Consider the following 16,682-nt stretch of genomic DNA (forward strand, 5'->3'; position numbering starts at 1 on the left):
ATCTAAACAATTCGTTAACCTGGTACAACGGCAGACATATGTCTGCGATCCATCTGATCTGCAACTGTGGAAGTTCGTGCTGCCTCTCTCTGTCCATGAGAGCTTGGGGCTGGATTTTTAACTCGAATCTTTCCTTATCGCCTTGCTCGATGAATTCATCTGTCACCAGTCTAGCGGCTCGCTTTTGAACGTGCCATTGCTTTGTGGACGCTGCCAAGTCGGACGATGTCATCAACATCGCCATTAGCAAGTATCGTTGCGAGTCTTCATCCCAACTATATTCTTTGGACTCGATTAGCCGGAAGAACTTGTTTCTCAATCTAACAAAATAAAATAGAAAAATCTAATATGAGGCACAATACCAAAAAAAAAATGGAAACATGAATATGGTTAAGAAAATTAATAAATCAGGCTTCACGAAGGCACCGAAAAATTATTCTAATACCTATGGTTTAAGTTATATTATAATTTATAATACCTATGTAAGAAATATTATAATTTATAGCTAGCTAGTAATATTCTTACGTATCAAAGGTTTATAATTCGGGGGGAGGGGGGCAATATCCTGTTGGTCCTAAAATGATAATTTCAACTATTTACCGACTTAGGCCTATACAGAGGAAAAAACATGTATCAAATAGGTAGTAAAATTTGAAGGCCATGATTAAAACTTAAAAACACTGAACTTCTATACAGATTTTTGAAAAAAAATATTATTTACAGGTAGTTCATGATGTCATATGTCTAGGGGATATGGGCGCATAGCCCCTATATTCCCCCCTAAACACGCCTTCAATAATATCCCGTGAAATGTGTTAATACACAGATAAGTAATTGAGTTTTATAAAAAAAAATTTAAAAAAAAACAATTTTATGAACATTTTAATTATTTTTGGTTTCTATATAATATTAATATCATAGTGTTGATAATGTTTGATTCATGGATAAACCGTCACATTAAAATATATGTGAGACAAAGACAATAGTCCTTATTATATCATCATATCAATAACAGTAAGTAATTTTGGTAAACATCAGATACTAAATTAATAGAAACATACAAATTTACAAATTTGTCTTTAAATAATTGACTTGTGTATAGCACTATAATATTTATTGTGATTACATTATTTTCACAACGCTATGAAAATAGTTTATGAAATAATTTGAATTTATTAAGTTAGCGCTTAAAACGTGCATGTTTACTCACTGGAAGTACATGCAAAGATCAGTTGCTAGTATACTATGTTTTAATACTTTCATCACAGTTGAAAAACTCTCCGCAGATAGACTCGAGAATATATTGAGATTCTAGAAAATATGAAATGTATAAAAATGCTGTTCTCGAACAATTTACTATACACAAATTGTATTCGACTTACCTCGCTGCTGAGTATCATTACTGCGTGATTAAAATGATGGTGTTCCATTGTATTTGTAGTGCCGTACAATAAAACTAATGCTGATCTGGCTCTAAAATGCAATCATGATAAATTAAGACTAAAATATATCGGCTGTAATTTTATAATTCAATTTTCAAATCATTTAATTTTCCGTTGTAAAACAAGAGTGAGACAGTAAGTTGCATTCAAATCAAAAAGTAAGCAAATATAACATTTATCATCAATCTGTTGTTTCAAAGTTTAATGAGTTTATAATGCTACAAATTCATATTGTATAGAAATTTAAAAATGTACAATATATATGAAATTTACTTTTGATATTCATAACTCAGATTGACCCCCCCCCCCCCCAAAAAAAAAAATTGCATACCTAGTTTCAAAAACTACGGTTATCTTTTTATTTTAGTGAAATTAACCCCTAGTTTATACATACTTTTCCTGGAATGAATTATTTGTGCCCCGGTGATCGAGATCGTGACACAAACATCCAACAAACATTCCCAACACTTCGAGATCGGAGAACGTATTTTTCATGTCACATCCCTTCAAACATATAAATAAATACACTCTGGTTAAATTATCTCTATCTTTTTCGTAATAATGTAGTTACCATCATAATAGCGAACATGACTTGAGCAACATTGAAAGCGTGTCTCCAGTTGTGATAAGGCACGTCCCTGTAGTTGCGTTTCACCGTGATCAGGAACCGATATAGTGTCTGGAATATAGATAACATATCGGTATTATAAGACGAATTTGATTGACATGTTATTTTTCATGATTATAACCAAACATTTTATTGAATATCAGTGTAATAAATATACGATAACTATCTGAAAACAAATCATTATATTTTTAACATAAATTCGATTTAATAGCATTTTATAATACGATATGTCTATGGTATGATAAATATTATTTGAAATTGTAAGTAATTTGCATTTGTTTATACCTGGAATTTAAAATTTCAGGATATACATACAGTATAATATTATCTTAATTACGATGGATATCGTTTTAACCAATTAAAAACAAACATAGAGCTTCATTACACTGTAATTAAATAGTTGTTTTTCTAGGACTACAATATAATAACTACAATACAGTTGAGTTGTATATATAATTAATATGATGAATACCTACCATTCATAAACAAATATAAATAAATAATTATAAGCTTGTATGGGTAGTAAATATCAAATACATAACAATACACCCAATACATATTTAATGAGACATTTTGTCGTTAGTTATAAGTACAAGCATTGTTACATTGAAAAGTAAAATGTACCTGAATTTGGACTGTTATATATAAATAATAAACTAAACCAAACATGTAATTTTCTTTATGTTATCTACATTCCCTTCCAAGTATTTTCAAGTACTTTTCCAGGCAAATTTTTGAAATTCTCATTATTCACATCATAAGACATATTTCATTTCCACTCACTCATATTCTTGTTATTCACTTCCTTCTATTGCCGCAGGCCGTTATTTGCACATGCAAATATTTCAAAGCCCAAGAAAAACTTAGAAAGATATTTATTCTGACTACGAAAAATGTAAAGGCTGCTGTCTTTTATTTTCTGCTCTTGAAACCATCCAAAAAATATATATTTATTTAAGTTTCTAATGCAATTTTTATAATATTATGGCTTAAAATTTTTCTCTCAATTGTATTGTGTTATAAATCGTGTACAACACACCTATGCATTAAACTTTTTTTTATGAATTACTAACTAGACAAAAAAATTGAGCAGTAATATAAAAATTCCAAAAAAACCACTATTGCAGTGGGGAAGTTGGTCAGATGTCAAATATAAAACATTTTTTAATACTTTAAGCAATCAATTACGTACACAATTCATATTATGTGGTTTGCCAAATACATATATTATTTTACTTATTAAGCACTTACTTCTTTTTCAATGTTAAACGTTTTAACGAGCCCTAGTTCCAAAAACATGCTCACGGCTGCCATCAGCATTTCGTCATCGTTAAGTGAAAAATCGTCGAACGCAAGAGAATACAAATTCAACGAATCAGCAGCAGGTACCGGCATGCCCTGAGAAAAAAATACATTTATTTCTTGGTTGCAGTTTTTCGTTGGTATATTTTAATATTGACAACGCGAATTATTTTCATTTTGTGATTGTCAATGTTTATTTGAAAACACACGATTTGACACTTGGTCTTACGTGAAATAGTGTAAAAATATATTTTCCTCTTTTACAAGTTGTCAGCGTCAGTGGGTAGGTATACACCACACGCAACGAGACAAAGCTAGAATAATAACAATATACACTTTTCAATCCGTTGAAATTCGCGGGGGCATTAAACTATGGAAAAAACGGTCTAGAGTTCAATGACTGGCGAGTAAAAGTTTTTTCATTATTTTCACAGCATACGAATGTATAAAATGTTTATTCGGGAATGATAGTTTCTATTTGAAATCGAAGCCAAAAAAGTTTTAAAAGCATAGGAATATTAAAAAATAAATTTACAAGATTATAGAAGCTTACCAGTATACGTTCCACGTCTTTGTTAGAAGCTGTCGCGTGATAAGATAGAACCTAAAATAAATAAATAAAAGAAAAAAAACAAACATTTGTATAACTTTCTGATGACGTATAATATATTCGTTTTCGCACACCCGTTCGGTGATCTTACTTCAATGGAGACTTTTTGCCTGGCCATCGCCTTTTCTACTTCACTATACATGAGTGTGTTGTGTATTCCCAGTCCACAGAATATTGTAAAAGCCTAGAACAAGCGAAACGTGGTTGTATAAATATTTATAAGTGAACAGCATACTAAATCTGCGAAATCACGTGTTTTTCTTATATATTATAACACCTCACCTCGAACAACTGTTCGTCGTAATCGTCGAATGGCGACGAATTCAATTTGTTGATTATACTGGCGACACCTGTGAAATATTATTCTTGTTGGTTAACCGAAATAAATTATCATCCCTCAATTGAATAATGCACGTAAAAACCAAGAGAATGATAATGAAAGATTGTTCAAATGAGCTCACGTCGAACTAATCTTTCCGACTGGACAGTATGCTTTGATACCACGTTGATTCGCGTCCGACCATTCAAAAAATCGATCGCAATGTAGTACTTATTATATTAAATACTTTCAGAAATTGAATATAATATGATAATAGTTATGACTAGACAATAATAATATGATAACAAAGTAGGTATACTACCACACAGTTTCCGAACGTACAGCAACCGTTCACAATAAAGATGTGAGCTGTACGTGATATCATTACACATTCATCCATCATAATAGTATAGAAGTCATCGAATACGTGCGTACATACCAGACGTATATCTTATGATTGTATGGTGGGAAGAAATAATTAACAACATGAAAGGGATTTTCGCGGGGTATTTTAGTTTTATTGCAGGTTCTCTAACTACTGTGGTCAGGACTGGCGAAAGGTATGTGCGACCTATAAGGCACTGATATAAAAGATGTGCTATAAACTGACCAGAATAAGGCTTTGCTATTATTATTCATTTTAATTAAAAAAATTAAAATTTTACTCATGCTGCCATAAATTTGAAATACATAATAAAATGTAATATATTTTTGTCAGTTCCTGTAGAGTAACTAGATTATTAAGGACTCTGCATAGTAACCTGTGCCGATAAAATTGCCAAAAAATGGCTTTCTTCAAAGCATTTATGGAATGTTCTATAGATATCATACAAGGTTCTCTCTTTCAAGGAGACGATGTTGAAAAAAATGCAATAAAACTTTACATTAACTAAAACATTTAATAGTACAATGCTTTGCTATTGCCAAGTTTTTGTTATTTTTAAACTCTTTTTGGGTGTAACATGCTGTGGATCAATGTCTTTTTAAGTGTAAATGATATTACATTTTAATTTATAGCCATTCCGACCGGCGTTGTCCGTGAGATTCGCTTCTGATTATGCGAGTAGTATAATCAGTCAGGCATTATCAGGTAGGCGATATACCTGCTGTATTAATTATTATTATTAAAACCAAATTATAGCAACCATATTTTATAAACAAAAATTTCCTTTGTAAATCTCAAAATCCCTGTTTGAGAACCTCCCCGGGTTGGGCCTCTTATTTACCTTTTTTCGCGACAAAATGTATCCTATCTTCTTCCCCGAGGTCTAATCTATATCTGTACCAAATTTAATCGCAATCAGAGGAACGGTTTAGGTATGCATAAAGGACATATAAAATATGTTTTGTGTTGTATAGGTACATATGGATATAGTACATTGTCCCGTTTCACCATGCTAATTATTCGATAAAATGATTATATTATATAACTGTGTATATGATAATGGATATTACGGAGTGTGTTTACGCGATGTGATGTGTGCTTAGTGCTTACCGATTATTTGGTCGTTTTTATTCCTGATGGGCATTGCCAACAGCGAGTTGATGCCCGAATCTACGATTCCCTCGTTGCACTCGTGCTCATTGATGTTCAGCACCTCCCCTGAACAAGCCACTCTCTCAGCAAGGCTCTCCAAGTACCGCGATACATTTTCGCCTTCCACCTTTTGCCTGGAACTATTTCACGAACATGATATGGCATAGGTAACCATTTGCGACAATGTCTATATATTATTTATATAATATGTATAAAAGGTGGATCTGAGAAATAAGGTCAATATTAATAAGTTAATGGTTACACTGTTTTAAAGGATTATTATAAAAAAGTCACTATTGTAAAAATTGATTAAAAAAATTTGATCTTTTTTTTTTTTAAAAATATAACTTTAGTAGGTATACTAAAGCTACTAATCTCACAAATACTGAAACATTACTTAATTCAACTTTGTCAATTATTAAAATGCACTAGTATAAATTATGAGTATATTATTATTTAGAGCGTGCAATCTTACTTTTTAACGTTATTTTTTATATTGTGCTTGGGTGAGTTCAAATCGAATAGCTTAGAAAATCTGGTACTGTCACAGGACTCGTCTACGAGCAACACAGCCGCCCTCTCGCACTTCAATAGCCTCTGGGCCCTCTGCATTATCTTCATGATCACTTTGTCGATGGACGTTTGTTCTTCGAACAGATCATGCACCACTTCCAACAAGTTCTGCAACGACGCCAGTTAAATGTTTTTCAAATACGCTGATAAGTTTAAGTCGTGAGTTTCAATAACTTACCCGGTTTCGATCGTATTCGGCTCGGGAGTCCTCGACGATTTGTGCGTTTGTAATAGCTATACCGACAAACTGTAAGTACGTCTCGAAAAGCTATAATTCCAGAAAGTTTGATTAAATTATATCGTTTTGAAATTACATGACTCAACTGTAATATATATATTATTACTATGGATTTGGTAAACTAGGAACAATAGGATTATATTTTAGATCCTAGATTACAAATCGGCTTTAACAGCATATTATTGTTTCCATTGGTAGTTTTCGAGACTAATTATGTCCAGGTTATTTTCTTAAATAATTACACACCTCATTTTTGATATACCTATTGGCTATTTCTAAAATTAATTAAAAATCATTACATTTTAAAATAAGAATTATATCACTATTTCTTTTTTGATTGAAAATGTTTACCAAAACAAATATTAAGTTTTTAAAATATTGTTTTAAACTGTTTGAATAAGATGTTTTACTTTATGCCAACAATTGATTCCTAAATAATGAATGGTTAATTAAGTTGCGTCGTCTTCAGTGTTGTGTTTTATCTAGATAGGTATATTTTTATCTTTTATCTTATACAGATAAATGGGAAATATATTATCTAAGCTATTATCTAAGATAAATAATTAAAACATCTAGATAAAATTTTATTTTTAAATATTACAATTATAAATTATAATTAATGTTAATTAGGTATTTTATATTTTCTGATTACAAAATAGTAAATTTATATTTTAATAATAAGTAAAAATTATTATTTTAACTATAACTTATAATATGTATTTATGTATTAGTACTATAATTTATAATTTATAAATATACCTATATATATTTTTCATTCTTAAATTATTAGATATACCAAGTTCATATTTTAAATGTTTTTAGTAATTACTAATAAACGTTTTGGGTTAACTACGTGTCTACGTATCAGCGTCGTATTCGTTGACCGTCAACAGAATACCCGCATTCTGCAATTAAAATTTGAAACGATCACAAAATAAATTATTATTGATTAATTATTAATAATAATAATATTACCTAGTGTAAAATAAAATAACCTAACCTACAGTACTAATTTTAGCATTGCAATAACATCTACATGATTAGTGTATAATATCTATAATTTATTAAGGCGGCTCTAGCCTCCTATGTGTTTATTTAATAATTTCGTATCACTTATTAGTTATTAAAATACATATTGTTACCGGAATTTGAAATACTGAATATTTATATAAATTATTTAAATATTTATGTAAATATCATGATTATTATTTATTTATATTAAAAAAGGAACAATACATTTGTTTTGTATTTTTAATTTAATTTATTTTAATTGTGTTCATTGGTTAAAACAATAATGAATTATTAAAAAACATAGTATAAAGAAAATTTCAAGTCGAAATAATTTAGAAGTTTTGTTTTTTGACATCGAATTTTATGGCGTTTTGAAAGTTGCCCTTTACTTAATTTAAAAAACATATTTTTTGAAATAATATTTAACTGACTTATAAAGTTACATAATTCACTTAACTATTATGAAATTAAGATGTGCTACATAATATTATGCATTATCTTATATAGTTTATTCACCTTAGGTTTGTTATATTAAAAAAAAATGTTATTCCTTTTTTATCTGGATAATGAATGTTGGTTTTTTATCTTTATCTAGATAATTATATTATTATGTATCTTTTATCTTCATCTAGATAACTATTCTAGCAATTATCTTTTATCTTTATCTAGATATTTAAAAAATTATTTTTATTTAACACTGGTCGTCTTGACAACCATAAATCGTCAAAACCCCCCCTAACATATCTCATTGTTTTGTACCCGATTTACTCCCATTTGTACCCTCCATAAAAATGTTTGTACCCCTCTCCCTTTTACGCAAAACCAAATCCCCCGTCCGGGTGCTGTAACGACGTCGTACTGGCACACAGCGTCTTTATTGGATACGCAGTGCTTGGTGTTTTTAAAAATCTTTGTTTTTCGGTTTACCTAAATGTAATAACTTATCGATGATAGTAATTACATTATAATATTACTATTGTATACGAGTATATAAGTATATTGTTATTTAACTGGAACTTATCATTAATAAAACTTTTATAGAACTTAACTTTATCATCACAGGAACTTGACTTTAATTTAACTGGAATTTAACTTTAATTTAACATATATGGAACTTTATTTTATGAAACTGGAAGTTATCTTTTATAAAAGTGGAACTTAAATTTAATAAAACTTTTACGGAACTTAACTTTAATAAAACTTTTAGAGAACTTAACTTTAATAAAACATTTACGGAACTTGGCTTTTAGAAAAAATGGAACTTAACTTTAATTCAACTTAAAACAAATAAAACTTTTTTGGAACTCAACTTTAATAAAACTGGAACTTAACTTTGATAAAACTGGAACTTAACTTTTATAAAAAAATTTTGGAACTTAACTTTAATAAAACTGGAACTTAACTTTTATAAAAAAATTTCGGAACTTAACTTTAATAAAACTGGAACTTAACTTTAATAAAACTTTTTTGGAACTTAACTTTAATAAAACTTTTAGGGAACTTAACTTTAATAAAACATTTACGGAACTTAACTTTTTTAAAAATGGAACTCAACTTTAATAAAACTTTTATAAAACTGGAACTTAACTTTAATTCAACTGGAACTTCACTTTAGTTTATCATATATGGAACTTAACTTCAATTTAACTGGAACTTCAGTGGAACGTAACTTTAATTTAACATATATGGAACTTCAATAAAACTGGAACTTAACCATGATATCGTTAGAACTTAACTTAAATATAACTTATATGGAACATAACTTTTATAGACGCTGTGTACCATTACGACTTCGTGACAGCACCTGGACGGGGGATTTGGTTTTGCGTAAAAGGGAGAGGGGTACAAACTGGGTACAAAAAATTGAGATCGGTGCGAAATCGATCGGTTGACTCCTGGTGGTTCCGGGTGCCAGGACAACGTTTTTACAGCACCCGGATGTGGGATTTGGTTTTCCGTAAAAGGGAGAGGGGTACAAATTTTTTTATGGGGGGTACAAATGGGCGCAAATCGGGTACAAAACAATGAACTATGTTAGGGGGGGTTTTGACGATTTATGGTTGTCAAGACGACGCACCTGGTTAATTATTACTATTCAGGGATTCAAAATCTATCAAAAACTTTCTTTCATAGAAAACATTATGGTATTCAATACCAAGTTTTTGACGTGAAACTATATAAAATATGTAAACTCGCTTACAGTCTAACTTTGATAATATTTTATTTGAACAAGCAACCGAAACCTAAACTACGTGCCATTAAATAAGTATCCTAACATAAAATTATACCGAAAAAACTGTATTAGTCATTAGTCCATACAAATTATGTTCACTGCATTGTTATATGAATTTGAATTGTGTTTATAGCTAATAACATATTTATAATGCAGAAGTGTTTAGGTCATTATAAAAAAAATTATATCTGAAAACATTCATGTCTCTAATATTGTTAAAATATATTATTAGCTTAGACTGTACAACTTATATTTATATAATATTATATATGAATAGTAAAAATCAAGTCTTGTGATTAAGCCATGTCGATTTCATGGAGCGACGACGTAGTTAACGAAAACTAATTATTAAACAATATGATAATTACGTCATACGGATTCGCAGATTATGTATTATTTGCAAATACATCGTGTCCTTATCGTCGTAATATATCGACAGCATATACAACGTTATTATAATCTTACCATAACGTTCACCGATCAGAAATCTGAAGTAGAGCAAGCAGCGTCATTAATTCGCTGATGGAATATTAACGAGGAGGTACGCGCGCACGCACACGAGCACAAGTAATGTATACTAGGATTTCCAGATTTAAATCAAATTCATAACGACAGCAACAGAAAAAGTGGCTAGTAAAGTTTGTAATGTGTAAGTATACCTATCTATATATGTATATACACGAGAAGTACCTGACTGATGCACCGCATCGGATTTACAACAGCTAGTGCTCGTCTCTCGAAGTAACTCTGCGTCAAAACCACCCGTAGAAGTTTCCGCCCAGATTACAAAATATTTACCTTCTCATCCATGCTGGTGAAATGCCCACCGTCCTTGTCCGGATTCTTGTTGTTAACCTGCGCCACCGCTATTATCTCTTCGTACGAATTTTTCACCGGCATGCACAGCAACGATGAAGTGTAGTATCCCATTATGCGGTCTACCTCGTCGTCAAATCTCGGGTCCTGCAATTTGATATTTTATATGACGACATCGCTTTATATTGTAATGTTATAAATTTAGGTATTTCGGGTTCGGACAGGAAAATTATTGAAATTGACAAGACGTTTTCCGACGTTGCATATTATAATATTATTACAATATTGTCACTTAAATAAGACATCAGTGACGACAATAAATTAATATAAATGAACCGATATTAAAATTAATCGCACGTAAATATTATTATTTCTTTTAAACAAAAAAGTTAATAAATTATTAATTTTATTTTCGGACAAACATATTAAAAAGTCTTGTATTCGTTTTAAATGAATACAATTTACATATTTTACGGTTCGTTCCACTTGAAAATTATATACCAAGTTAAAGATACGCGTTTGCATAATATACGATAAATAATATGCTACACTGTGAACGATTAATTTTCAATCGATGTACGATTGCGACTCTCATTAATATTTTTATAGTATCGGAAAAATTTAAAAATATAATTTCTAACAGTAATTATAGTCATGACACAAATACCTAATTTGTTTGTCCACTTCATTAATTTATTGTACTTATTTTAAAAAACAAACAGCCAAATTATACGGTGATATTCTCTTAAAATTAATTTTGAATACATTTCTCAAGATAAAATCGATTTTCATCATACGGTGGAACAATGCGGTAATAATTTCGTATTTACAATTTAGGTACTTATTGGAATTATGAATAATCGCCAAACTGACAGTAATAATAATATAATAGCAATAATATTTATTGTAATTAAATTGAAATAGCGTACTAACCAAATTTTCGAGCTAATATTAATTACACGATATTAATGTACGTATGACCTTCCGCGCTGTGCCAACGTTTGCGAAATCGAATCCATACTAATAATATTAATTTCTAACCAATCTACGTAGATAACAGTTTAAACTCTGGTTATTTTAAATTACAATTAAACAAAAATAAAAAAAAAAACAATATTTTTTAAATTGGTTTTTGTTAATTATACAATCCTTTTACTATACAAAACTGTCCCTACACGAACTTTCACTCAGAAACTTATAGGAAATATAGAGCCACTATACCGCCACGATGGTGGGACGACTGGGACGTATATACCTTTATATATCTACGGAAATTCGAATTCCCCAACTGGGAGAATAGTTTCGGTGTATCAGTTACGCGGACGCCTTCCACCGTCCTCACGCTGACTATATATATATTATGCACTCGCACAGATGACACAATAATCGGGGGTGGTAAGGGGAGGTTTTCGAAGATGATCCACTACGTATATACACAACTGGAATTTCATTAGCCCACGTCGACCATGTTAGGTCATATATATAATATTATATATATATATATATATATACTGCAGGGTGGCGTGGATGACCCAGTTTTATTTTTCAAACGCACACAAACAAAATACGAAACGTATCAATAAACGTCGATTGTACGGCCTCCAGCAGTATGTTATAGTTGTGTAGTAAAGTAACAGTAAGTCTGAGAGAGATGCTGTAAAAAAAAAAAAAATAATAACGTGCTGATGATAATAATAATATACGAATAACGCGCGTAAAAAGGCCAAAAATCATTCTGAGCTCTCGAGATATTGTATTAATGTATACCACCAATATAATAATATACGCTGTGCATCCGACCGATTTTTATTACATGATACTGTATAAATAATAATATCTGGACGCTTTACGATACACCGCGGGCACTAGTCCGAAACGCTATATATAATATTATTATGTGTTATGTATAGGGTGAATCCCCGTGTTTTTCCTCGTAAACAGCGTTAAGTCCGCTTCCTATCTAAACTTTAACACGATCACGAGATAAACTTTTTAAATACCGAATGAAAATTAAGTAATATTCAACTTTTAAAACATTTACATAAATTAAATTAAAAAAAAAAATATCGGGGACAAACGTGGCGATGAAACACTAGGTAGCTGTGATTTTTCAGGCAAAATTTGAACGCAAACGTGCTGTGAAATACAAAATATACATTAAATATAGTCAGAAACATCGTTAACCAATAGTTCGCTTAGTTAGTATTAAATACGACGCGTAATCTCTTAGAGATCGCTTGGTCGTACACGTTAGGTTAGTACCAATAGTCATTTTTACGATATGAACACAATAGTATTATTGTAAAACCTTTTCGTCATTGTTGACGAGCACTACTGGTAAATCAATTTCACCCTCACAGTCCACATGCATGATAAAAGTCTAGTTGAATTTTATTATAACATAACCGTTTATGTCGATGCTATTTTTCACTTGGTAATGATGTTTACATTTTTTTTTAACATCAATAATATCGAAGACGATATAATTACAATGCAAAAATTTACATTCAATGTAATTAATTTTTGAAACACTACCGTGTATATAATAAAAAAAAATTATACATTTATAAAAGGGAAAAAAGTATAATAGTTCTTTTACATAAACTAGTTATACATCTTCCTAAGATTGATTGTTATTTGTTTTAGTACAACATTTAATGGATACTAAAGAAAAAGTAAAATCGTATATTATATGTTTTTCTTGGCTGTTTTAGAATCCTTTTACGTTTTACAGTTCCACATTAAATACAATTATATTCTGTAATTTATTTACAATTAAAAATAAATTAAACTATCTTATTCCAAGTTGCACTTATTTAAACCGTGCATTATATTTCCTGGTATACTTTTCATAGTAATACTAAGTTCTATAAAAATAAAAATTAATTTTTATTAATTGCACTGTTTGGTCAAATTGAAAATGCATATACAATTTTAATATTTCTTAAAAGCTTCTTGGGAAATATATTAATTTATTTTCATTTGCTTTATCTTTTGCTATTCAGAAATCTATTATAGAAATGAAAGCCGCTGAAAAATAAATTGCATTTTCAAGTACAAAACCAAAACTACCCTATACATTTTATTTTTTTAGTGAAAGACCTCGAGAAAACAATATATGTTACGATAAAAGAATGTAAGGACAGTTAAATGGGCCCAAATTACAAAACGTCCAGAGTTAAGAATAACTTATAACATCAAATATATTTGTTGGATGGCCATCAATTATCATAAAATTAAACGCATGGGAAAAAAAATATTGTTTAATTGTCTTAACACCGATATAAATATACAGCATCTATATTAATCAATACATTATTAGACTTATACATTTTTAGTACCTACCACTTCAAAGTTGAGCAAATTAGAGTTTACAATTTGACCCACTGATCCGTTTCTGATAGATTTATAATTATTATGTATAATTAGTATAACACTATAGGTACCTACATTATTGAGTATTAACTACCTATTGACGTTACAGCGAAGTGTTTCAAGCACACGACAATACATACATATATAATTACACGGGCGAAAATTGCATAAATAACTAATTATTATATTGTTTGTGTAATTGCTCGTTAATGATACATTTTGTATATTCGACGCATTTTTATTAAACATGTATAAAACTCAGTATTTGTATTGTATATAAAGAGTATAAGCATTCAGCTCATACATTTCTAAAAGAGCGCCCATTATATTATTTCTTGCATGAATCTAATCGTCAAGGAAACATGTACGTGTCACCGCACTTTTGAAAACCGAGCCTTGCACAAGAAACAAATCTTAATTTAATTTAGTTAATTTTAGAGATTCATGTTTGTTATTCCGAATAACCTGGAATTTATTTAATTTCCCTATAAAATGAAGTCTAATTGTGCAGAAAAATATAATATAATATGCTTATTATTCTTATTTTTGAATATATTGTAAATATTTTGAAACTAATAGTTCAAATTAAATTACTAAACATTTATGGTTAGTGATTAATTGTTGTTTCCGCATTCGAGTTGGTTATTTTTTGCGCTATTGGGTCGCGCGTTCGAGTCATATTTTGCACTTACCTCGCAGGCAACGTCCAGGTTGACCGTCTCGCCGGTGGACGCGACGTGGCCGAGTATGCCCACGCCCCACGGGATGCGCACCTCGTTGTCGGTGGTCGTGGGTGGACCGCCGGCCACTTCGCACTGGACGCCGTCCGGCAACAGGAATTGGCCGCAGGCGCCGCTGTGCACGTCGAACACCTTGGACACGAGACACCGGCGCCGAGAGCCCCGCGGTGGCCCGTCCACAAGGAACAGCGAACCTGCATCGCAGTCCAGCAACACGGCCAGGTCGTCGACGATCTTTTGCGATAGAGACTTCAGGTCCAGGTCGGTGGCGATGTCCCTGACCACCGTCAGGAAGAAGTCCCGTTCGCCCTGTGCGTGCCGCAGGTCTCGTTTTGTGTCCACATTGTGCGCGGACACCGGCCACCTGGGAAGTCGCACCTTGGAATCGATGAGCAGCGACAGCATGCTGATCGGGCTCGGTGGCAACGACGTGAACCTGACCAAAAAAACGTTACTGCGATCAGAAACTAAGAAACTCATCGTTTTATTATTATTTGTTACGATCGTCGGAATCGTGTAAAACACCCTAGCATGGGTATACAATACATGCACGTCTTAAGGTCATATTAGATAGGGCTGGTTAGATAAATCACTTCACGCAAAGAACACTCACACATTTAGTGTGACATTTAGGACACGCCTTAAAATTGTGATAGGTACTGGTATGATGATGATGGTTAATTTTAAGCTTAGCTAACTTATTTAATCACGATGAGTTTCGTTAAAATTTTGAGCTGTGACACAATTACATAAACAGAAAAAAAAATCATTTGCAAAATATGACTTGAATTTCTTTTATAACTTTATCATTACTTTAAGGTAAAAAATTAAAATCGACTCAAGAGGATGTCACACCCGCATGTGTTGTCTCCGTTTTACATAATGTACAACATAGCAAAAACTGTTTTGCGCGGGACAATAAATCTCGCACCATATTTGTTGTAGAACTACCAAATTTTCACAACACGTAAAGAAGAACTTTATTTGTGCAACAGCGTGCTTTTATTTAATATCACTATCCAATCATTTTTTTATAAGCAAATGAAAAAAACAAAAAAACCAAATGTTAAGAATCAAATAACTTTTATTGTATTTATGTTATCTAAAATATGGGCACGCTGTTGCTTAGATAATTTTCCACCCAATATGTTCAGAAATTTTGGAGCCACTACTACAAACACAAAAAGATAAAAGTTGTCCCGCGCAAAACAGTTTTTGCTATGTTTTAAGATGGAGACAACACATGCGGGTGTGACATCCTCTAAAAGTATTTTCAATTTCATTCGATGGTTAATATTATTATTATTATTATTATTATTATTATTATTATTATTATACATATACAAATACAATATTTATTACCTAGTAGGTTTTATACTGCCTACAGAAATGCATATTGTGACACATCGAAAACTACACCTCAGAACTTTCATATTTCGTTTGAAAATAGTCTACTTTATTAATAACCATTGTATTATTATTGTCTCGGAATTATATGTGTGAACTATCTCAAACTATAAACGAAAAATCTTGACTTGATATCCCATTAATAACGTCTAAGCACTGTAATTGAAAAAAAACTACTTACGAGTTTATATAACTTTAAAGAAAAAAACATATTACTCTTTAGATTCTACGTTTATACATATTATGAACATCTAATGATGATGTATATAATAATAACTATTTTATTTAACAAGCACGATAATTTATAATGATAATATAACAATTATTATTATAAATTATTATAATAAAATTATAAATAATAATCGTGTATAATAAAACGAAACGTGTCGGTACAAATTTGTGAGATTAAATGATTTAATACCCTCTTAATGATATAGATATTAGGATATTT

General features: G+C 30.8%; 1 protein-coding gene across 1 annotated transcript in view; it reads right to left on the reverse strand.

Moving 5' to 3' along the window:
- The window catches only part of LOC132941326 (dual 3',5'-cyclic-AMP and -GMP phosphodiesterase 11A-like), a 92,983-nt gene that overhangs the window by 627 nt on the left and 75,674 nt on the right, over window positions 1-16,682 (reverse strand). Inside the window, exons 3-16 of the mRNA XM_061009339.1 lie at window positions 14,777-15,260; window positions 10,692-10,856; window positions 6,590-6,679; window positions 6,314-6,519; window positions 5,797-5,978; window positions 4,265-4,332; window positions 4,074-4,166; window positions 3,926-3,976; window positions 3,322-3,468; window positions 2,014-2,121; window positions 1,837-1,946; window positions 1,383-1,473; window positions 1,211-1,311; window positions 20-320 (exon numbers count right to left, since the gene is read on the reverse strand). Coding sequence (XP_060865322.1) covers window positions 20-320; window positions 1,211-1,311; window positions 1,383-1,473; window positions 1,837-1,946; window positions 2,014-2,121; window positions 3,322-3,468; window positions 3,926-3,976; window positions 4,074-4,166; window positions 4,265-4,332; window positions 5,797-5,978; window positions 6,314-6,519; window positions 6,590-6,679; window positions 10,692-10,856; window positions 14,777-15,260 — 2,197 coding nt within the window. The remainder of the gene's footprint in view (window positions 1-19; window positions 321-1,210; window positions 1,312-1,382; window positions 1,474-1,836; window positions 1,947-2,013; window positions 2,122-3,321; window positions 3,469-3,925; window positions 3,977-4,073; window positions 4,167-4,264; window positions 4,333-5,796; window positions 5,979-6,313; window positions 6,520-6,589; window positions 6,680-10,691; window positions 10,857-14,776; window positions 15,261-16,682) is intronic.

This window comes from Metopolophium dirhodum, chromosome 3 (genome assembly GCF_019925205.1).
Source record: "Metopolophium dirhodum isolate CAU chromosome 3, ASM1992520v1, whole genome shotgun sequence".
Taxonomy (NCBI): Eukaryota; Metazoa; Arthropoda; class Insecta; order Hemiptera; family Aphididae; genus Metopolophium; species Metopolophium dirhodum.